Genomic DNA, 22,972 nt, shown 5'->3' with positions numbered 1-22,972 from the left:
GGTTGTTGGTCACAGATTGAATGAATAAACCAGAAGTATTAAAAGGTTCTCTTTTTTTACTCTACAATAGCATAATTTTCATCAAAATTCCAAAATAAACATCAACTTGGCTTTGCTTAAATAAACCCTGACCAATGCAGGTAATATTTTACATTCAAGTTTGATAAATGGATATTAAATACACAAAGGAAAGAAATCTCTCAGGGCTTGATGACCAATGGTTTAAAAAGGAGATTTAAGCAGGTCACATTCAATTTAGCATCTTTACGTAACTACTTCACACACTGCAGTCTGAAACCCAAAAGCCTATGCAAAGTAAAATGAAGAGTCTTTAGCAAAATCTATTGTGTTTACTACCAGTTTTGATTCCTCAGCTTTTCTCAGCATCTGTACAGTTCAGAGTAATATGTACTGTTTAAAAGGTGTTTAGACATAATAAATTAGTCATTTAAAAGTGTAATTAAATGTAACCATATTTCTCATAGCAAATTGGCTTTTGTAGGCATCTTTTGCTAAATAAATCAAGCCTACTGAGAAATCCATTGGCCTTTGACAGACAAATTTTTCAAAGTTTCTAACTTAGAACCAAATTCAATTAAAACAATACTTTACAACTTCTGTGGAAACCAGGCTACAAGTAATCAATTTTGGAGGGTTTCCGTTAGGAGTAGCTCTCATGAGATTTATTTAAAAACTTGGCTCTGGGAAGCCTTAGGAAGGGAGTTAGGAGTTGCTTATGATGGATTCTTAAATGAATTTTATTTTGGTGAGGGCTTTTGATTGACAATAGCATAAAACCGTGTCATGGGTAGGTGGGTATGTGTATGGTTTCTTTTTAAGGAAAAAGAGTAGCTATTAATGGTAGCAGCTTCTTGCCAAAAGAATGTAGACCCTGCATCAGCCAACCTGAGCTCAGATCTCAGCTCTTCCATTTACTGGCACGATCGCCTGTAAACTTAGGAGTAGTAAAAGGGCTTCGTTTTATTGGCGTGGTGAGAACTGAATGGGTATGGGGAATGCACATGCCCAGTGCCTAGCAGAGTACACGCACAGCTCTTATCTGCTGCTCCCCCAAAGTTATTCTCCTCAAAGGGCCACCTGAGTGATCAGAAAAGATTTCTAGGACATTTCCCTTTTTTGTGACCGCTGAGGGTTCTAAGGATAGGTAGAGGTTCTACTATGCTTGTTTGGATGTGAGCTTAACCACTGAAATCCAGACTTACCCCTCAGAGCTTTACAAATAAACCCTTCCGTTATTTTATTATTTCACTCTTTCATTATTTCTCTGTCCTGCCTTTACCCTAGATTCAAGAAAAGCGTTCCTCATGTGCATGCTACCCTGTAGGCAGATACCCTAAAGCCATCATTCCTTCAAGTTAAGAATTCCCATAATCTAATATCAAGCACATAACTCTCCTCAGCTTGTTTAAAAAAAAAAAAAAAAAAAAAAAAAAACGCTCATCGCATGCATCCATCAACATGGCACATTGCAGAGCATACTATTTGGAGAAACCAGGCAAAATGCACTTAATAAAATTACAAGCATATGGTGAGGTTCTCAGACAAGTTATTTATGGTCTTGATTAACCTTGCAACATTTTTGCCATTTTCATAGGTTTTACATAACAACATGAAAATATTGTCTTTACCTTTTAACATGGCAGGATTATCTTATCTCCTGTTCTTTTATTTAGCCTTCTCTTCTCTCCCTCACCCCAGAATTTCTAGCAGCTTGATCATGGGGAAGCAAAGCTTCTTGTGCTCCTGGCAAATTTTAGGAATTTGGGTTTTCCTGACACTAGTGCATAGCAACAGCGCCACCAAAAGGACCAGGGCCTGCGTTTCTAGGATCTGTTCCATTTCTTTGCTCATCAGCATATCAGCGTTTTACGTAATGATTGCTCGCTGCTACGTGTCCAATATATAATATATTGGCATTTCAGGTTCTTTATACTTAATAGCTCTTAATTTGTTCTGATCTACACATTCATTAACTTCTCAATTCTCTTTGGGTGTAATGAGTTTTCTTTTAATTCTCTTGAACTAAAAAAGGTAAGGAGTTGGTTGTGCTAAGCTGCAGATAAATCTGATGAGCAGATGTTCTTATACCACTATAGAAATGATATATGAAAACTGATATTGGAGTCAGTGTAACACTGAAATGTGTGAGGAGTTCTGTGTTTAGTGACTATGAAAGTCACCCCGTGAAATAAACTGCCCTCGTTCTCAGAGTGTTATCTATTATATCTTATGTTTGTCCCAAATTTAACAATATGGCAAAACTTATTGTCTTTAATTTTATTTTTTTATTATTTTTTAATGCTTATTTTATTTTTGAGGAGGGGGAGGGGCAGAGAGAGAGGGAGACACAGAATCCGAAGCAGGCACCAGGCTCCAAGCTATCAGCACAGAGCCTGATGCGGAGCTCGAACCCATGAACCATGAGTTCATGACCTAAGTCAGACGCTTAGCCAACTGAGCCACCCACCCAGGCATCCCTGTTTTCTTTCATTTTAAACATAAAGTGACATTTCATTAGGAAAGAAATCACATGAGTTTTATTTACGGTGAGGAAGTAGTCTTAGACGTCAGATAAATATCTCAGACCACTTTTTTTTTTCTGCCATAAGGTGAACTGAGTTTGTCATATTTGTTTTCAACAACTTTGGTATTCACCACTGTAGGTGAACCTGTGAGCTGGAGTAAGCACTACAGCCTAATGGTTAAAAGGGTAAACTGTGCTAAACTGGGTTCACATTCTCACTCCACTATTTCCTGGCTGGCATGACCTTGGGTGAACACCCAGTGCCTGAATTTCCTCTTCTTTTGGATAGTCATTAATCCTGTCTGTTTCACAGAATTGCTGCAAGGAACAGAGTATGTGCTCAGTGAATATCAGCTAGTGCTGTTCTTATTGTCATAGTTATTGGTAGGTATTGGTTGCTATTCTTTTGCTGCTTCTTATGGTGTTAATAGCCTGAATATGGCTGAATTCCAAAGCCAAAAAACCAATTTTATTTTTTTAACCTGTGCTTTCATAGAATATTACCTACCTAGAAATAGTGCAAATAGGTTTACTGTTGCATATGTATCGAAACATACCTATTTCCATTTGTGGATGGAGACATGTGGCTTCAGACAGCCCATCACACTTCCCCCAACCCCACCCCATCACATTCAGAGAGCTTTTAGAAACCATTAGGCACGTTCTCATTCATTCTGATTTGGATCTAGGAAAACAAAAAGACCTCACGCTAGTGAAAGCACTGCCCTTTCAAAGCATCAAAGCAAAGTTATGGGAATTGAAATATCTTGGAGGGGCTTTTTAGCTGCATCATTGCCATGATCCCTTCCAGTCCCTGAGTCTGATCATGCAATAGGGAGACATGTACAGAGAAAGGAAATTGAGGCCACCTGGTTTTGGGACCCACCCCAAAATAAAACGTTCTTCCTTCCCAGACGGAGTCACTAGCGTTGGGGGTGTAGAAGTCAGTTAATAGCAGTTATGTGTGTAAGTCAGAATGCTCTGCCATAATATGCCATCACTAAATTGAAGTTGGTTATTGAATAAAATATCTAGGGGTGACAACTTGGTAATTCGCTTTCAATACTAAAAGTTAAATTAAGGAATCAGGTATTCAGACCGAGTTCCATCACCCTACAATTATTTTAACTGAAATTTTTTCCTTTACCTTTCTGTCCATTCCCATCAGCAATCTTTACTACTTCAAAACATTTCCACTGGTTATTTTGCTTGTTTGTTTTCTAACACTAAGAAACCACTATTCATGGGAATCTTTTGTTGACTGTGTTCTTTTTCACTCCTTGTATCACTGGATCAGTTTTTTTATATAGACAGGAGCAGATGTGGAAAGGGTCAGTCTGTGTAGTCTTAAGTGAGAGCTAAGTCACAAACAAGATAGGATTCTGTAGCCGTTTCTATTCTCCAGAGGGTGGAGTAAGTCATTTGGAATAAGGGGGTTGGAGACAGGTGTAAATAGAATTAATGGTATAAAATTGAGAAGATGGAAATTTGCTGAATATCAGCACTGTGGTACTTAGAGAGTTATGGAAAGGCCTCTGGAAGTGAATCAGGGGAGGCCCATTCACTGGAGGCCGAGTACAGCTGAAATACTGGACGAATACCAATGAACAGATTATCAAGAGTATTTCTGCAACCATGTGAGATGCTCTAGAGAACCCGTTAGGCCCTTTGCTTGCTAATTCCTTTCTCTGCTGTGAAATAATAAAGCCTAAATCATAAAACTAAATTTCACTTGCAAATTGCTGGAAGTCTTATTTCTCCAGTGAGATCAAATATGTCTTATGACATGTTTTTCCTTCCACTGTTTTCCCAGCTGTTGTTTCTTATTACTGAGATGGTGATGCATTGATATCGGTTCAATTACCAAAGTATCTGAGTGCATTTAAATTCATGGTGCATCACAGAGAGTCAGGCTAAGTGACTGTGATTATCAGACAGGGTGTTTGATTTAAATTAAAGGAACACTTCCAAGAGATTATTTATAGAGGGAGACAGTTTACTCCAAAGAATTCCCATGACCCACATCTTTAATATTTTAGGACCCGTTAAAATAAGAAGTATGTGGAAAATAAGGAATATGTGCTCTGTATGTACAGGCACCATTGCCATACTGTTTCCCTCAGTTGGAGTCAGCCCTGTGGGGCCACATTATGGGTGAAAAAGGCTTAACACCAACGCTGTTGGGTAAGGAAGTAATGGAAATCCTCTAAATGCAATTCAAAAATATATACCAAATTCCAGCTTGTAATAAAATGAGAATGTTAAAAAATGATTTTTGTATTAGAATTACATGGTTGTTAACCACATGAGAAAAATACTGCAAGCTGATGTTTAAAAAGAGATATAGTGGAATTCTCTCCCTTTATAGAACCAAGGAAAAACATCAAATTCCATTGGAGGCAAAAGTTTAAGGCTTATTTGGGGATGTGGTAGTTTAGTGGTGCTTTGAAATAGTAACTTAAATGTTTCTTGTGGAGGGAAAAGTTGAGATTTCATATTTTTCTTAGGTATTGGCACCGTTTTGTTTTTTGGGGTTTTTTTTCCACTTTACTGATTAGTGCTTGAGGTTTTATTATGCACTTGGGGAAAATGACCACCTTGACCTAAGATTTACCTGTGTAATTCCATTAGTGAACATTCAGGCTATCCTTGCAAACTTGCTAACATTGAGATATAAATATATATTCCCTATCTCTGGGTCTCTGAGTTATTGCTGATACTTGCTGTGCAACATGAGCTCCATGAAATATCTTCTATTTTACTGTAGCTGGAAATATCAATGAATGTTAACAGCGTAAAAATTCCACAGGGAGGAAGATTCCACGTGTGAATTTTACACCATAGATGCGATCTAGTGCAGTGACTGGCCATTAAAATGACGTGTGTTTTTCTCATGTGTACCACCGTGTTATTTGCTGGATCTCCCAAAACAGCCTTTGAGTCTTCTGTAAAATAAACAGCCCCTCCTTGCAGATCGTCCCTCAGGAAAAAATGACAGCACTGAGAGTGCATGTGAAAGTATATGTAAAGAACAAACACTGATTAGCACCTCACAAACGTTTTCCTTTTACAGCCCGTCAACCAGGGTCATCATTATCAGCAAGAAATGAATCCACCTTCTCCTTCTAATCCCCGGTAAGAATCATTAATAAGCTAAGTGTCCTTTAAAAAAATTATTTAAAAGATTGTGCATGGTGCCTGTGTGACTCAGTCGGTTCGGCATCCGACTTCAGCTCAGGTCATGATCTCACAGCTCATGGATTCAAGCCCCACATCAGACTCTGTGCTGATAGGTCAGAGCCTGGAGCCTGGTTCAAATTCTGGGTCTCCCTCTCTCTCTGCCCCTCCCCTGCTTGTTCTCTCTCTCTCTCTCTCTCTCTCTCTCTCTCTCTGTCTCTCTCAAAAATAAGTAAACACTAAAAAAATGTTTTTTAAAGATTGTGCATTTTTCTTGTTTTCCCAAAATTGTTTTCCAAAACTTCCAAAGAACTTCCAAATTTCTTTTCCTTAGGAGTCTAAGTTCAATCTACTTTTTGTTATTGAGAATGTGGTATGATGGTTAACAATCTACCTGGGTTTAAGTGACACCTCTGCCTTTTACTAGCTGTAAGATTTTTGAGCAAGCCATTTAACTCAAGGTCACCCAGGCATAATAATTACCCCATACTTTTGGGATAATCATATGAATGAATACATGAAAAATTCATAGCACAGTTTTCGGCACACAATGAACTCTCTTTAAATGTTAATTTATTTCATATTATTCTATTTGCATAGATACTTGATTTTAATTGGTATGTAATGTTTAGTACATTTTAGGCATGAATTTTTTTGTATTATCTGGTCCCTTTAAATTTATCAAGATAGTTTATATCAGTTCAAAGGCCATTCTCTTGTTTTCAAATTTCAAAAGCTAATAATCTCAAAACTATTTCATTATTTCAAAAATGTCATTGACATTATGCATCATTTGTCAATATAGAAAAACCTCATTATTGGGGCATCTGGTATCTCCCTTGGTTGAGCGTCCAATTCTTGAGCTCCGCTTACATCATGATCTCATGGTTGGTGGGATCAAGCCCCACGGCAGATTCTGAGGTGATATCGTTGAGCCTACTTGGTATCCTCTCTGTCTCCCTCTCTCTCTCTCTGCCCCTCTTCCCCGCTCATGCTCACACATGCACATATCTCTCTCTCTCTCTCTCTTTCTCAAAACCTATTATTTTAGGCTCACTAAAGACAAGCAAATCTGAATTTGTGTTTTGAAATATATGTAGTATTAAGTGATTTTCTAAACTAAAAAAAAATTATCAGTACAAATCCTCATCACTTTATCACTATTTGTTAAATATTAGGGATTTATTGAAAGTCAGTCTATCTTGAGCTCTACCCACAGGATCTTGGTTGTTATAACGAATCTCATTATCAAGCCCTCTCACCTATACTGTAAGAGGTCCCATCGCCATGGAATGGACCAAAACACCAGTGATAGTACAGTAGCTCTGGCTCTAAAGTGTAAAGTTTATTTCAGAGTATCCGAATTAAGACTCATTGGTTGAACATATCAAAAACAACTTAGCTAGTATTAAAAGAGAGACAGACAAAGACAGAGAAAGGGAGGATTTTTCAAGTAAGAATACAGGGCTGTCTCCTGGAACCCAAGGGCAGCCAGGCATTTCCTCACTCCATCTCTGCTTGCTTCTTCCTGTCTGTTCCATTCTGGTCTCAAAGCACCAGCTTTCTCTGTTTCCAGTCACATAGGGCTGTCTGACAGCTCTTGAGTTTATGTATTACAGTTCAAAGTACAGTTCAAAGTACATGCCCAGCCTGACAATTCCTACTTTCCAGGAGAGAGAATGTGATTGGCCTAGCTTGGGCCAAGTATTCACTGTTGGTCCAATCAGCAATGAACAGCCAGCCAAGCCATGTAAAACTGACAGGAGACCACCTACATGGTTCATAGGACTTTTAATGGGGCCCAGAATATTATGACATAGGCAGAGCAAATGTTCTTCATTAGTAATCACTTCTCAGTGTTGTTGATCTATACACATGATCTGGTCATTCTCTCATGTTATCTAGTAGGGGGAATTGCCACTATCATAAGTAGATATAATACAGAGTTCAAAATTGAGGTCGTAATTTCAGTGTATATAAAAAGATGTTTTAACATTCTGAAAATCAGTTGGCTCTTGACATGTAAAATGTGTCTCTTACAATCCTTCAGCTCATAAACATTTTTTCTGTGTATGAGTAAACTTTTAAGGTAACTGGAAATCCAATGTCAATCCAAATTATAAGTAGTCAGAATTTATAAATCTGAACAAATGAAAAGTGAGACTAAGGCGTGTTAGAAAGTGGAGGCTTTTGTTTCCATAAAAGGAGAAGGAGGACCTAACTCTCATCCTAAATCTGCTATTAACCCACCATATGATCTCAGACAAGCCTCCCAACCCACTCAGACCTCACCAATAATATGAACACGTATTTAAAAGAAAGGATTTGAGTTACATGCTCTCTTAGGTCACTTCCAGGTTCCTGATTCTGTGGCTTTGATGAGATTCATTATAGACTTTATGTAAGAAACCCAGTTCTACCATCAGAGGGACACTGCCCTATATAGAAAATACATCTCATAATGTTGGATTAATTAGTGTTTAGATGTAGTAATATATAACCTTAAACATCTCTTTTAATATTTGATTCCCAAAGATATAATATAGGAAAATTCACCAACCTAACATACAGCATATTTTATTTAGCCAATTAAATGTTCATTCATTTAGGGAAAATTAATTTACATTTTTACATAATAAAATAAAAAGCCAAAATCCAAAGCAAAAAGTAAAATGCTGCCAACCCCATTTGCCAGCAGGTTATCCAACAGTTTTCTAGAAAATTATTGTTTAGTTGTTCAAAAAACTTGCAGATTACATGGTTTGGCACTTGGCTCCATAAATCCATCAGCTTGGAAGAATTGGCAGAAAGACATTATTGGACCATAAATAAAGACAATGATAAAATTATAAGGTCAGCATAGATGATCATATAAAAATGGGATAAATTGAATCCTGTAATACATGTAATTTATTTTTTTAAATTTTTTTTTTAACGTTTATTTTTATTTTTTTAATTTTTTTTTTCAACGTTTATTTATTTTTGGGACAGAGAGAGACAGAGCATGAACGGGGGAGGGGCAGAGAGAGAGGGAGACACAGAATCTGAAACAGGCTCCAGGCTCTGAGCCATCAGCCCAGAGCCTGATGCGGGGCTCGAACTCACGGACCGTGAGATCGTGACCTGGCTGAAGTCGGACGCTTAACCGACTGCGCCACCCAGGCGCCCCTATTTTTATTTTTGAGACAGAGAGAGACAGAGCATGAACAGGGGAGGGGCAGAGAGAGAGGGAGACACAGAATCTGAAGCAGGCTCCAGGCTCTGAGCTGTCAGCACAGAGCCCGACGCGGGGCTCGAACTCACGGACCGTGAGATCATGACCTGAGCCGAAGTCGGACGCTCAACCGACCAAGCCACCCAGGCGCCCCTGTAATACATGTAATTTAACTTAAAATAGAAAACTATGATTCTTTTAAGGTTTGTATTTGCTACATTTCTTACAAATAGATCTCACACCTAGACCCTAAACACAAAACTTTAAAATTAAACTTTAAATTTAAATGATACTGATAGTGAAGATGGAAAAAAAAAATGTAAGAAATGAAAAGACAAGTTTCCAAGTCTGCCCCTTGGATAAACAAGCATCTAACCTGAATCCCAGATTGAAAGTTCTGCCTGCAAAGGCTCTAAACAACACACAAGAGGCAAGTAGTCTCTTCATTTCCTGAATTAAGTGCAGCTGTGGTCAGAGTAATGCAAACATGATGGGGAAGGGGACATATATGGATGCAGGTGCATCGAGAGAGCATGCGGGTGCCCTGTGGGAGGGGAAGTGGCCACACCAGCTTCAGTGACCTATCTGCAACTACTCCAGAGACCTAAGAACCTAAGATTTGTACCCACACTCATTCCCATACCCACGCACATACGTATATTTAGAGAGTCAGTTTCCAATTGGCTTAATTAATGTAACAGAATGATCAATATCTCCAAAATCTTTCATTTACATTTTGCTCTGGGAAGATTCTTATCTCTGCAACATAACTACCTTCTTAGTTTTATGTGCTTCTGATTAAGGTTAAAGATAGCATGCAGTCCACAAAGCAGACAAATTTGGGTTTTGAAGAGTTGACTCTAGGATGCCAATAGCTAAAACACTACATATATTCATAGATTGTTTTCCTCAGAGTATAAGAATCTACTTGCACTCACAGGGCAATGCTTGACATTGGATGGAGTGGGGATACAATGGTAATCATTTCCTGAGAAATTCACAGTCTAGGAATTGAAATACACATGGTTCACCTCATCCTATCCCCTTGTGTCTAGATTTTCCTAAAGGCAGCATCTCAGCTTCTGGGGCCCTCGCCCCCAGTGTCCACCCACACTGCCGTTTGAGACCGTGACAGCCTCTATGACAAGGTGCAGACATAGCTAACATAATCTAATACAGTTTAGAGGCGTGTTGGGTAGGAGGAAACAATTTCACAGTTCATTCATGTTGAGAAATGTTTCCTAGCATGTAAACTTACCTGCTACCAAACGAATGCTGTTTGCAACCTTAAGTCATTTATTGTAAAATGCCATCTATTGGTTTGTGGGGTTTACAGCTGTCCCTTAGGCACATCCATTTATGTGTTTATGTAGATTCTTCAGAACAGTTTGAGATATTTGTGTTCAGAAATGGGTTTTATAAAATAAGCTGTGATTATATTCTGGTTGTCTGTTCATGTGGATGGAGTCGATAACCAGTCTTTCATTTCAAATGATGATTGTACTTGGTATGTTTACAACTCATTGGAAAATTAGGGGGAGGAGGGAAGGTAGTCAAAGGCTCTGTAAGGTTCTCAATGTTTATAGAAATAAACAGTTTAGAAAATAATTCCTGAATGCCCAAACAGTAATGAATGGCATGGTTTTCTGAAGTGTTTGCTTTATGATTTATCGCCTATCTGTAGTTTTTGTTTTTTTTTAAATGTCACTGCCGATTGTGTTAAGGCTTGAATCCTTTGCAGCTTTGCCACATGTTTGTGTAATATAAACATACTTATAACTATAATTAGATGATAAAGCCCTGCGGACTTTGACAAATGATTAATAACCACTGACCGCAGTTCACGCTGGCTCAGCCAGCCTGACTGAGGCAAGCTGGCCTGTCATCGTAACCTACAAGTACTACTCAGGACCGATCGCAGTGGCTTCATTTTTCTTTTCTCTCCAGTTGTCAGGACTCACGTCTGATATGCTGCTCTGTTGCTTAAGCCTTTTTTCCCCACCAACACAAAAGAGAGAAAATGTATAAATAAATAAAATTAAATACAGAACTTGAATGCCATGTTTCTCCTCAAATGATTAAGTTTGAATCATTTTAAAACAAGTAAATCGGATTTTTAGCAAATGTTCCTCCTTCAGACCAAAGCACAACAAAGGATTTCCTGATTAGCTGTGCAGTTTCTCTAACTAGTTGTGTTAACCGTTGTTTTCGGTTATCTGCATTTTTGCATTACATCTTAAGGATCCGTGGATAAAACCAAAGGCACCAGTTTTTAGTTGCATCCTTACTCTTGTTAGCTTCAGAAAACCTGTCCGTATCAGCGACTCTCATTTCATACCCCCATCCCCAGAAATTCACACCCGCTCATCTGAGGACAGAGATTCTGGGTCCTTAGAGCCCCCAGACTGGTTGAAGCTCCTTGACCGTCATTGCTGTTGGAGCTCCAAATTCCCTGAGGGCAGGATGGCATCATGTTCTCTCTCCTGGTGCTGTTCAGCCGGACTGGCAAGTTAAATGTCAAATTTTTTCCCTACATCTTGGCAAGAGTTACCCTTTCCTCTCCTGAAAATAGGATGACAGTGGTATTACTTTATTCATAAGCAGGAATAACACTGTGTTTTTAGGAGAGGTTCTTGTTTGGATAGAGTTTAAATCTAATTTCCATGCGTGTTCCACTCCCTGCTGACCAGAGATCCCTAGACACTGATAACCATTAGAAAGGCCCTAATCTTTAATATGTGGTATACTAGGTATTATTTATACAAGCTATTTAATAATAGCTTCCAATGCCTTCCATATTCTAATGACTCTGAAAGTTATATGTCCAGCCCTGACCCTCCCGTGAATTCCAGATTCATCTATCCAAGCTGCCAACTTGACAGATATCCACTTGCATCTCTAGCACATACCTCGAATCCAAGCATTGGTTTTCTCTCCCTCTACACATCTTTTTTTTTTCTTCCCCATCTCAGAAAATGTACCATCATCCCCCTTTTACTCAAGGCAGAAACCAAGAGTGCTCCCTGCTTCCTCACCCTGACCCACTCCATGTCCTTCCCCAGCAGGTTTCCTGGTGATCCCTCCACCGAAGCGACACCAGACCCAGCCGCTCTCTCCACTGCTGCAATCCCAGCCCCCATTGCCCTCACCCCTTACCTGGACAAATGCCATGGCTTCCCACCTGCTTTCTGTGCTCCTTCAGCCCCTACACTCTGTCCCCACTCAGCAGCCAGAATAGTGGCATCACATCTAAACTTGAGCCAAGCATGGCCTCATGCAAAACCTCCCAAACGTTGCCCACTGCCCTTAGGATCAGATCGTGCTCCCCACCCTCAGTGCCCACCACCCAGACCATGTCTCATACCCCTGTGAACCGTGTTCACTGTGTATCAAACACCATGGCCATGTCCCTTTTTCCTGGACACTCCAGGCTTGCTTCCACTTGAAGAGATTTGCATGAGATGGCCCCTCTGCTTGGAGTTCCCTTACGCTAGAAAAGACCCTAGATAGCATCTTCCTTCTGTCATTCAGGGCTCCATCTAAATGCCATCACCTCAGAGAGGTCCTTCCTTAGCAGCCAACCTAAAATAGCCCCTGTCCTGTCAGCCTCATGACATCATCTTTTTTGTTTTTGTTTTTACCACAGTGCTCCTCACCACCTGGTATCTTCTTGCTTGTTTGCCTGTTGTCTACACACACACACACACACACACACACACACACACACACCTCCAGAATACACTGGAATGTAAACTGCTTGGGTCTGGGGACTTTATCTCTCCTGCTCACTATATCCCTGGCTCATCAAACAGTGCCAAGCACAGAGGAGACGCTCAAGAAATACGTATTGAATCTCACAAGAATGAATTTCCCCATCTCCCTACACCAGCTGCCTCACCATGGATTGAACTACTAGCTGGAACCCAGAAAGAAACACCTACATACTTTCCTCCCTTGAGGGCCAGTGGGACCTGGCCCTGTTCCTACATGTAGTAAATGAAATCTCATGAAATTGTTTTAGATGAGCCCTTAGAAGATAGCCACAATCTAAAGTCTCCAATAAAGTATCATTTTAAACCTTTCAACAGAGACAGTTTTCTGAAATTGAACTCCTGTGTTTTTTTTCTGTATTCTTATTGGAAATTGCTCATCTGTATTTGCCTACACAAATACAGATTTTGTGAAGCCAGGTGCCACTTGCCAGAAGTGTGCTTGGGTTGCCCCCTGCTGCAGAAGACGTGCCTAATCCTCACCAGGCTAACTGAATCTAGACATGTATGCAGAAAAGAAGCAAAAAGGTACATAGAGAAACAGACAGAGAGAGGACTTGAGCTTATGGAGCTTGTGCCTTTTAAATTCAAGGGACTCCTGCCCTTCCTGCTCCCCAAGAGGTTTTCAGTCCACTGGTTGAAGCTTTACAACAGACTTTAAAAACAGGGGCACCTGGGTGGCTCAGTCAGTTGAGCAACTGACTTTGGCTCAGGTCATGATCTCACAGGTTTGTGAGTTCAAGCCCCACATCAGGCTCTGTGCTGACAGCTCAGAGCCTGGAGTCTGCTTCAGATTCTGTGTCTCCATCTCTCTCTGCCCCTCCTCTACTCTTGCTGTCTCTCAATCTCTCTCTCTCTCAAAAATAAATAAAAATTAAAAAAAAAAAAAACACATGATACAAAGAGACCCAGCTGGGCCCCTGCCCTCCTTGGTCTACAGCAAAGGCCCAGCTCAGAGTGGCCCTACCCTGGAGAACAGTCCAGCTAAAGGCACTGGTAGTAAGCCAAATCCCTTGAGAATCATCTTGCTTCTCGCCTTTGACCTCTCTGCCCCTAGCGCCACTCCTAGGCACAACTTCGGGGATACCCTTCCCGTTGGGTTCCAGCAGTTCACTAACAGAGCTGGGCAACTGGTGGTCCACTGCCCCATCACTTCTCCTTCCTCCTCCCTTGGCACATGCCCAGCCCACTTTGAGTCTGGCTCTGACCATTATTATCCCACCAGAGCCTGTTAGCTCAGACTGCATACCTGCTCCCATCACCCTGTCCCAGGCCCTAACTGGCTGGCACCCCTGCACATCTGAACAATACTTCTCTTTCTTCACTTGGCTCTGCTTGCTCATTCTGGCCCTGCCTGCCTGGGCATCTGCCGACCCCATTCTTCAGTTTCTCAGTTGAAATGTCTGCCTGCTCTCAGACCAGATCTCTCTTGGGCCCACGGGACTTGGCATTTCAACCTGAGTTCACTTGTACTCCATGAGAGAATCTTAAGTCATGAGGGCTGGGGAAATACTCATCAGCATTTTAGTAATTGTCGTATTTTCCAAAATTGCAAACTCAAGAAACCCATTTCCGTAAGAGTCTAGAACAACAGGTTGCATCTTCTACCCCTCACCTCCCCAAATTAATCCTGAAGTGATGGATCCCTGAAGACTCTTAGCATTTTTAACTAGCGGAATGAAGAACTCCTTCGGTCACCCAGGCCTCCCCAGTCACTGTTATCCATCCGGATGATGAACTCAGATTACCTTTGGCCCAGGGTCCAATGTAAAGAAGGTAATTACCAAAGCAATTATTTACCATTCTAACATGTTACCGTTTCAACTTTTAATTAAAAGATTCAGCTTTTCCTTCTAGAGTAATGAGCACCTTTAAAAAGTCGAAGTACTAATTCCAGTTTATAACATTCACCTCTCTTCTGTCCAAGGGGGAAGGGAGGGGATTGTAAGCTGAGGTCCAGGGTAATGACATGAACTGAAGAAATGGAAGACCGTAATTATGGTTAAATGGCCATAGCCTGTCACATCCATAGACTCACTGTCTCATCATTCATCTTGCAACCCAGTGCAGAATACTCTCCTTGTTATTTTACAAGGAACCCTACTACAGTAGGAGAGGACTGAAAGCATGCGCAGTTCAGACCTTCAGCAACATTCACGTGCACCTACTATGTCCACAGTGCCTTGGAGAGGCGATTTTCTCATGCCCTCCATGAAGTCATGGCCCCCCAGCGCTGCATGTCCTCGAGGCGGGGTGTGAATGTTTTATGTGTGGGGGTGAGCCCCTAGCCTGTCACGGAGAAGTCACAGCTCTTCCAAACCTGCACCTACTCACAAACTGTTTTTGTTGGCAGTGGGTTCTATTTCTTCCCAGTAATTATTTTGTTTCACTTGTTAATGAAAAACATTACACTTTGAAATTGATTAATGTTAAAACACACACATTTTCACTCTAACAATATATTATGTTTACCCGAGTTTACAGCTTCATATTTTGCTGTTCATTACCACATAAAAACTCACTCAGTATGATAAATACCACGAGTCAAACGTCCGTCCCGTTCAAAATGACTTAAAGGAGAAAAGGCAAACAATGTTCAGCTGATTTGATTGAATTAACACTAACATTATTGTTCTATTGACTCTTTCTTGTCCATTGATTTTTAAAAGCCTTTCGCTCCCTTGCCATCCATTAAGACAAATCAGATGCAATTTGGTGCTCAGGACAAGAAAGTGCTGTTGGGTGTTGGATGAAAACGCATGGAAAAAAAATTATGTCTGTGCTGAAACAGAACCTATTAGAAGGCTACTGCTCATATTTTGCTGTAAACATCTTCCTTGCTTTTGACTTTTGAGATTAACAGTAGTGACCTTTGTTTTAGTGTGTGAATGCTTGTATCAGTAACAAGTGAAGCTGAAGGGTGATTTGTAGAGGATGTACTTTATCTCTTATTTAAAGATGAAACTAGCTGGAATTTTACATGTTCGCCTATTTTTCAGTCCTTAAGTCACTCTATTTGCAGAATTTATAGAGTAATAAGCAACTGAACCAAAGCAAGGGAAAAGGGGAGCATAGCATTATTTTGTTGAATTAATAGGGAACAGTTTTGAAACAGCAGAACCGTTTGTATTATCAAAATAGCAATGAGCAAGAAACCTGAGATCTGGCCTGGTCTGAGGTCAGTCAACGTCATGATAAAAAGTGAAGGTTTCAGCTTAAATAAAATCACAATGTGGCCTTCAAGTAAATGCTGGTGTTTATGCTAATGAAGGCCTGTCTTTTGCAGGGAGAAATTCATCCCTTAACTACTAAATGAATGTCAGTTTCTTTTTTTTTTTTTTTTTTTTTTGTAAATGATATATATATTTTTTTTTACGCCTAGGGGTGAGGCTCAAAGGTGAAAATCTATTTGTTGTCCACTAGCACTGGAAGAAAATTCCACTATGGTCAGTGTCTTCATGTGGCGAAGGGTACACTTACCTTGTGTTTACCATTTGCCCTCATCTGACCTCTTTAACACTTTTATTGAAACCTGAGATTGCCTTCATTTTGGAAACACTATTAACTCCCATTAAGAGTCCAGAAAAGTTGTAGTTTCTCCTGTTGGAGTAATGGAAGAAATGGGAAACAAACAAGAACAACCACCCATGTGACATGCTCTAAATTTGCTTGTGATTTTCTAAATTTCAGTGCTAGCAAAAAAGCAAGTCGCAGCAAGGCATACAGTAAATGAAGATATTATGTATTAGAGAAGGGAATGAATCTGTCACTTTGACGGATTGTGAGGCGAAGAGCAGATTAACAGATTACTCATAGTCAGAAGGCAGCTCAGTGTGAAAAATGTGCAGGAAATGATAAGTGCGGGTTTGTGCTGATTTAATGATATTTTTAAACTACAATAACACTGGTAGTATAATATAATAAAGCACTTTGCTTGCATTTTTAAATCATCAACATATTTCCAGTTTGACCTTAAAAACATTTTGGACCATTCTCTATTAAAATATATAGCTTTCAAAATTAGAAAAAGGTACCATCTATTAAAAAAAAAAATTTAAAAAAAAAAAAAAAAGGTACCATCTGAAATATCACGGCAATGACCTTACAGGAAATTGCCTTTTAAAACCAGTTCTTTCCTAAACTAGCATTTGTAATACAAATTTTAATTATGTTTTTAAGTACACAAACACCACTCTTACTTTTTTCTTTGAGCATTTGAATCACTTACAACAAGAAATTGTTATCTCCTTAACAACCGTTTCCAGTGAAATGCTTCATAGATGCCACTGATTTGTCTTCATATTTTCTTTGCAGGTTTTTAGTTCTGTAGTTGAGATCACAGAGGGCTTACAGATAGCAGGTAAAAGTTGTTCAGATTTAAATTGAGTACTCCGAGTCATAGCAAAAAGTAAGATGAGTTATTTGTTTTATTTTATATTATTATAGATATTTACCAGAAAGCAAAACATTTTTAAGAGATTTGCATTTTTATATAAATCAAATTGGGACCTGAGGAGCACACGTTTAGTTAATATGACAATGATGGACCGGTATGGCCAAGAATTTTCAGAATAACATATCTATAATGCATTTAAATGATTTTTATTCTAACATCTTAATATTCAAAACCTAATGTCAGGCTTGAACTGCTTCTTATCTTCTCTCAGTTCACCAGTGATGGCTTGACATAGTTAGGTACAGTGAAACTTGTAAGAGAGTAAATAAACTATTATATTTTCTGCCTAAGCACTTGTATCTAACCCAAGTACAAAAATGAGCATACTAACATGGCATGCCAAGGGCTTGAATCCCAGACATGATTATGGTTCGAATTATGTTTTACATATACAGTGAAGACTTCTACCAGAATTCGGCATGTTTTGTACATTTCCCCTCTTCTAATATATTAATACTCTCAACCTGGAGTAAGTAATCAAGCCAATGTAAAGAGATAGTCAATATTCTTCTTGGTAGAAACTCTGAAATGTATGAGACAAAGGCAGTTTGCGTGTTTACTGTCTGCATCAGTGACTAACACACTTTGCCAGCTATTGCCCCATCTCCCAGTGCCAAGCACATTGTTGGACTGTATTTCAAGTCCACTTGGTTTGGAATGGAGCCAACTAACCAAACAGTTCTAACCAATGTATGGTGGACAAAATGGCCCATATGGTTGCCTGGCTGGAATATTTGATTGTAGGTGTAAGATCCTGAGGAGTTCTTTTTCCCTCTGACACTTACCAGCAACATTCAAGATGGTGGTTATTCATGTCAGCCTGGTCGCTGAATGACTTTGATAAACAGTTCCCCTGCTCATCTGCTTATGGACACTTGGCATGAGCAAGAAACAAACCTTTGTTGTTTTTAAGCCACTGAGATTTGGGGGTTATTTGTTACGAAGCATAACAGCCTTATTCTATCTGACAATTACTAGCTTTGACATTGAATATATTTTGTCATAGGAAATATGGTGCTTCATATACTTTCACATTTGAAGGTTTAGGAATTGGTTAAAATTGTTGAGGTCAGTATGGGATTCATTGGCATATAGTAGAATAAGTGGTTTTAGGAAGTGATGTGGCACATTGGTTAAAAGCACCGTCTCTGGAATAAAAATGCTAGATTTGTATTCTTGTGAAATTACTTCTGAAATTACTTCTGAAATTTCTTGTGAAATTAGATTAAATTATCTAAAAAATAGGGGTTGGATTTTACTACCTACCTTACAGTGTTATTATAAAGATTAAATGAAATGTATGTGAAAGTGTTCTGCACAGGGCCTGGTATGTGTGTTTTCATTAAATGGTAAAAAGGGATGATAGTGATGGTAGAGGTGTTGATAGGAATATTAGGAATGTAAAATTTTCAAAAAAAAAGCTCACACTCTGAGAGAATCTGAGAATCCTAGAGAGTTTGAAGAGATTACAAGGATGATTTAACCCAGTGTCTCTTCAAAAATTTCCTCTGCACGTCTTCACCAGGGAGGCAGGCTCAGTGCAGCATAAGGCAGCTCCTTCCATTACTGAACCAGCCCTTATACTGAGCTGACGTGGGTTCCCTATAGCTTCTCCCTCTGGGTCCTAGTTCTCTTTCCAGAACAATAATTTGAGTCATCACACTTTTACATAATACCCCTTGAATTCTGAATATTGCTTTTTGGATGTTCCATTTTCTCCTTCAATCTCTCATTTCTCCAGCTTCAAGTCTACTTTGCCATTCCCAGTCCTGATATAGTCCTGATATTCCTTTGGACACCTTTGAGTTTATCAGATTGGGATTCTCTAAATTGAACAGGCTACTATGACAGTTCAGACTACAGTTAGACCTTTGACCAGGACATAGTATGTACCAGTGTGGCTCGAATCACATTCATTTTTTTATTACTATCCATACCCCACTAATGGCTTATCTTTGGCTTTTTGGTCACCTATCACTCTTTCTCCTGGACCATTGCTATAACCTTATAATGTATAAGCTATATATTGTTATCTCTATATATTCACATGTGCTTTTTCACCACAACCCATACCCATTCCCTACAGAGCAACCTTTTCTAAACACAGATCTGACTGTGACACTCCCCTATTAAATTTTTTTTTTTTAACGTTTATTTATTTTTGAGACAGAGAGAGACAGAGCATGAACGGGGGAGGGTCACAGAGAGAGGGAGACACAGGATCTGAAACAGGCTCCAGGCTCTGAGCTGTCAGCACACAGCCCGACGCGGGGCCCGAACCCACGGACCATGAGATCATGACCTGAGCCGAAGTCAGATGCTTAACCGACCGAGCCACCCAGGCGCCCCGACACTCCCCTATTAAAACCCTTCAATGGCTTCTCATTGGTCATAGGATAAAGACCAAAATCTTTCAGTGGTCTGCAAGGTCAGGTGACTTGGTGCATGCCTACTGGGCCAACCTTATTTTGCATCATTTCCCCTCTGGAGATCTGTGCTTTAACTACATTGGCCTCCTTTCCTCTTCTCAAACCTGCCTACCTCGGGGCCTTTTCACATTGCTGCTCCATCCTAGAATGTTTTCCCCTACCCTGCCTTCCACCTTGCCTGGTTAATACCTATTCATCCATTAGATTTCCTCTCAAGTACCACTTCCCATAGGGAACCCCCAAGTCCCTATTCATGTGTTCTCATAGCACCATTTAACTTCACAGTGTTTATTCATTTCTGTGTGATTATCTGATTGATGTTGGTCTCACCCTCCATACTATAAGCTCTAAAGGGCAGGAACTCTACAAAAAAAAAAAAAAAAAATTGTGCCAGGATCTGACACAAAATGGATCTTGGTAGATAGCTGTGGAATAAATACTGGTATCTGAACCAATATTCTTGACTATCAAGATCATTCTGAATCTCAGTTCTGTCACCCAAACCATTCTCTCTCTTGGCCCAGTGTTTTCCATAAATGTGCAAAGCATGCTGTTTCTGCATGACCTTCATTATAACCTTAGATAGGTCATAGCTGAATGGAAACTACTGGAAGATGAGGGTTGTGTTAATAAGGTTTGTTCTGTAGATTCCTGTCATTGGTGTGTCTGGTGATTGAACTGTACCTTGTACTAGAAAGGGCACCTTGCTCCTGGGAAATTTTATGCCCTTTTTCTTAGGTAGAAAGGGGAAGGTCAGGGAGCCCTTCCTGAATCTACTGTTTCTCAAGTGTCTTCAAAACAATCAATTTGCCAAAGCTGCATATTTTGGTGTGGCATATTCAGAAACTTTACATAATGAATCTAAATTATTTTAATTTACAAACTGTTCCAGAGTATACTTGTGATGCATGATCATTCAATCATAGCATATGATTTCTGGAATATTATGATTCACACTCATGTGCAGCTATCCCCTGTCCTTTGTCCAATGTAGACATTGCCAGTGGACTGCAATCCTCTTGCCCACTGAGCACCACTACAAACTTAAAATCCTTATCTATAACATACTCCAGGCAATACTACCAATCAGAATTAGCATGAGATTTATAATCCATGTGTCTTCTTTGAGCTAGAATTTCTATTATTCATTTAGTCAGTGAGGTTATCAAGTAGAATCTATTCCCAGCCCTACATGACACTCCCTAACCCTGGAACTACCACCTTGCTGTATCTCCTACTCTAAAAGTCATCCCTGCTCTTCTGTAAAACCTTACTTGACTGAAGTGAAATTAGGACTGTTCCTTCTTCAGAACTCTGAACTCAATTCTCCACATCAACCATGATTAAAATCCTACAACATTAAATAACATGCATGACATACTTTTTAATTAATTAATAGGAGTTCTGCCTCTGGCAATGGCAGACTTGGTTGTTTCACACTGAACTTCCCTCTGAGAACAACCAGAAATGCCAGACAAAATATGAGAATCATCTGATTAAAGCCATTGGAGAGCTTCCAGGGTAGTGAGAATTTATGGGGCCTTGCTCCAGAAGAGAAGGGAAGCAGGAGAGGCAGCCTGCCTGCCCTTGCACTTTTCTCAGGACAAATTCCACTTCAGAAAGCAGAAGCTGAGAGGCTGAGGAGCCAAGAATAGCCTCCAACAGCCTCATCGGCTTAAGGGGAAAACTTTGGAGTTTCTGGATCTTTGAAGAGAAGGGGCCATAGTAAACCCCAGAGTGCTTCAGGTAAATGATTTACTTCAGGTAAATGAGTTAACCAGATATAGACCAGCTTTGTGGAGAATTCAAGACACATTTTTTTTTTAAGTTTATTTATTTTTGAACGTGATCGAGAGCGCATGCGAGGCAGGGGCAGAAAGAGAGAAAGAATCCAAAGCAGGCCCTGTGTTGTCAGCACAGAGCCCAGTGAAGGGCTGGATCTCACTAACTGTGAGAACACTATCTGAGCCAAAACCAAGAGTCAGAGGCTTAACCTACTAAGCCACCCACACGCCTCAAGACACATTTATTTTGAATCATCTTAATTGCCGATAGCCCTCTGACCTTAAGCTCATTGCCTGCCAGAGGCAAAAGAATCACATCTAGAGGAATAAAACATCAACTAGAACTGTTGTCCAATTGAAATAGAATGTGAGCCACATGTTTAAAGTTTTCTAGGAAGATTTAAGAATTAAAAGGTAAAATTAATTTGGTTACATTATAACCCAGTATATCCAAAATACTATAATTTCAGATGTCATTTGGGGGAGGAAGGCTTTTTTCTCTACTAACTTAGGTTTGAGTGACTGGTGGGAAGTGAGGGTTGTGAATTTATTGACAGCCTGTTCACTGGAGAAAAGTTTTATATGCATGCATGTGGAAGCATTCTATAAGGAGACACCCCACACCCCCAAACAGCCAAGGGTAAAGGTTTATACATCAGCTTAATAAATGGGGTCAGGGAGGGGTTGGGGCTTCAGTGGGAAAGGATGGAAGGTTCTGATAAGGCTTGTTTATGCAATTTCTTGGAATGTCCAGTTGCTAAAGGTCAGTCACCTCCCTGACCGAAGACTTCCCCAGAATAGGGGGATTAACAGCAGCTGATTCTTGAAAAGCTCTGCTTTAGTCAGATAAAGGAAGTTCAGATGAGATTTCTTTGTGTGTGCTATTTGCCCAAATGTTTACAACTTAAAGGAGTCTTTATGTCATTCTGGTTGGTTGTTGGTCCCTCCGTAATCAGGATAAAACATTGTATTAATGAGCTACTTTACATTCTTTTTGTCATATTAAGTACTTGATATCCAGTGTGTGTTTTCTATTTACTGCCCATCTCAATTCAGATTAGATCCATTTCAAGTGCTGTGTAGCCACTTGTGACTGGTGACTACCATATTGAGCAGTAAAATTCTAGAAAGCAATTTCAAAGAATAACTTCATGGTCTTAAGGTAGGTCTCAAATTTCAGTAACTATAAAGGAAAGTATTGATAATTGGACTATATTAAAATTAGGAACTTAATAAAGAACACTACTCAACAAGGTAAAAAGTCATGTCACAAGAGTGGAAGAAGATATTTGCAACACAGGAAAGGTTCCAGGATAGATATAAGTCTAGAATATATGAAGAACCCCAAATCAGTGAGAAAAAAGAGGCACTCCAAAGAAAACAAAAACGGCCAAAAGGCTTGAACAGACATTTCACAAAAGAAGGTATCCAAATGACCAGTAAACATGAAAGTATACACAGCCATTTTAAAAATCAGAGAAATGCAAATTAAAAGAACACTGATTCTACTACACCTTATCACAATGGCTAAAATACAGAATATCAATAATTTTGGTGAGGATCTGGAGGACCTAGAACTCTCACACACTGCTGGTGA

The 22,972-nt window shown here is 39.7% G+C and overlaps 1 protein-coding gene across 11 annotated transcripts in view; it reads left to right on the top strand.

Moving 5' to 3' along the window:
• Positions 1–22,972, top strand: part of CFAP20DC (CFAP20 domain containing) — a 238,250-nt gene that overhangs the window by 184,483 nt on the left and 30,795 nt on the right. For 10 of the 11 annotated variants that reach the window (XM_053896827.1, XM_053896829.1, XM_053896823.1 and 7 more), the window contains one exon: positions 5,619–5,680. In XM_053896827.1, the coding sequence (XP_053752802.1) occupies positions 5,619–5,680 (62 nt within the window). Of the gene's footprint in view, positions 1–5,618; positions 5,681–12,582; positions 13,022–22,972 lie in introns of those variants that run through there. The other variant, XM_053896822.1, reaches the window with a different exon arrangement.

The sequence above is a fragment of the Panthera pardus genome, unplaced genomic scaffold (genome assembly GCF_024362965.1).
Source record: "Panthera pardus isolate Hobbes unplaced genomic scaffold, ASM2436296v1 HiC_scaffold_8, whole genome shotgun sequence".
Classification (NCBI taxonomy): Eukaryota; Metazoa; Chordata; class Mammalia; order Carnivora; family Felidae; genus Panthera; species Panthera pardus.
Note: the sequence above shows the minus strand (reverse complement) of the source record. Positions and strands in the feature narration are given on the sequence as shown.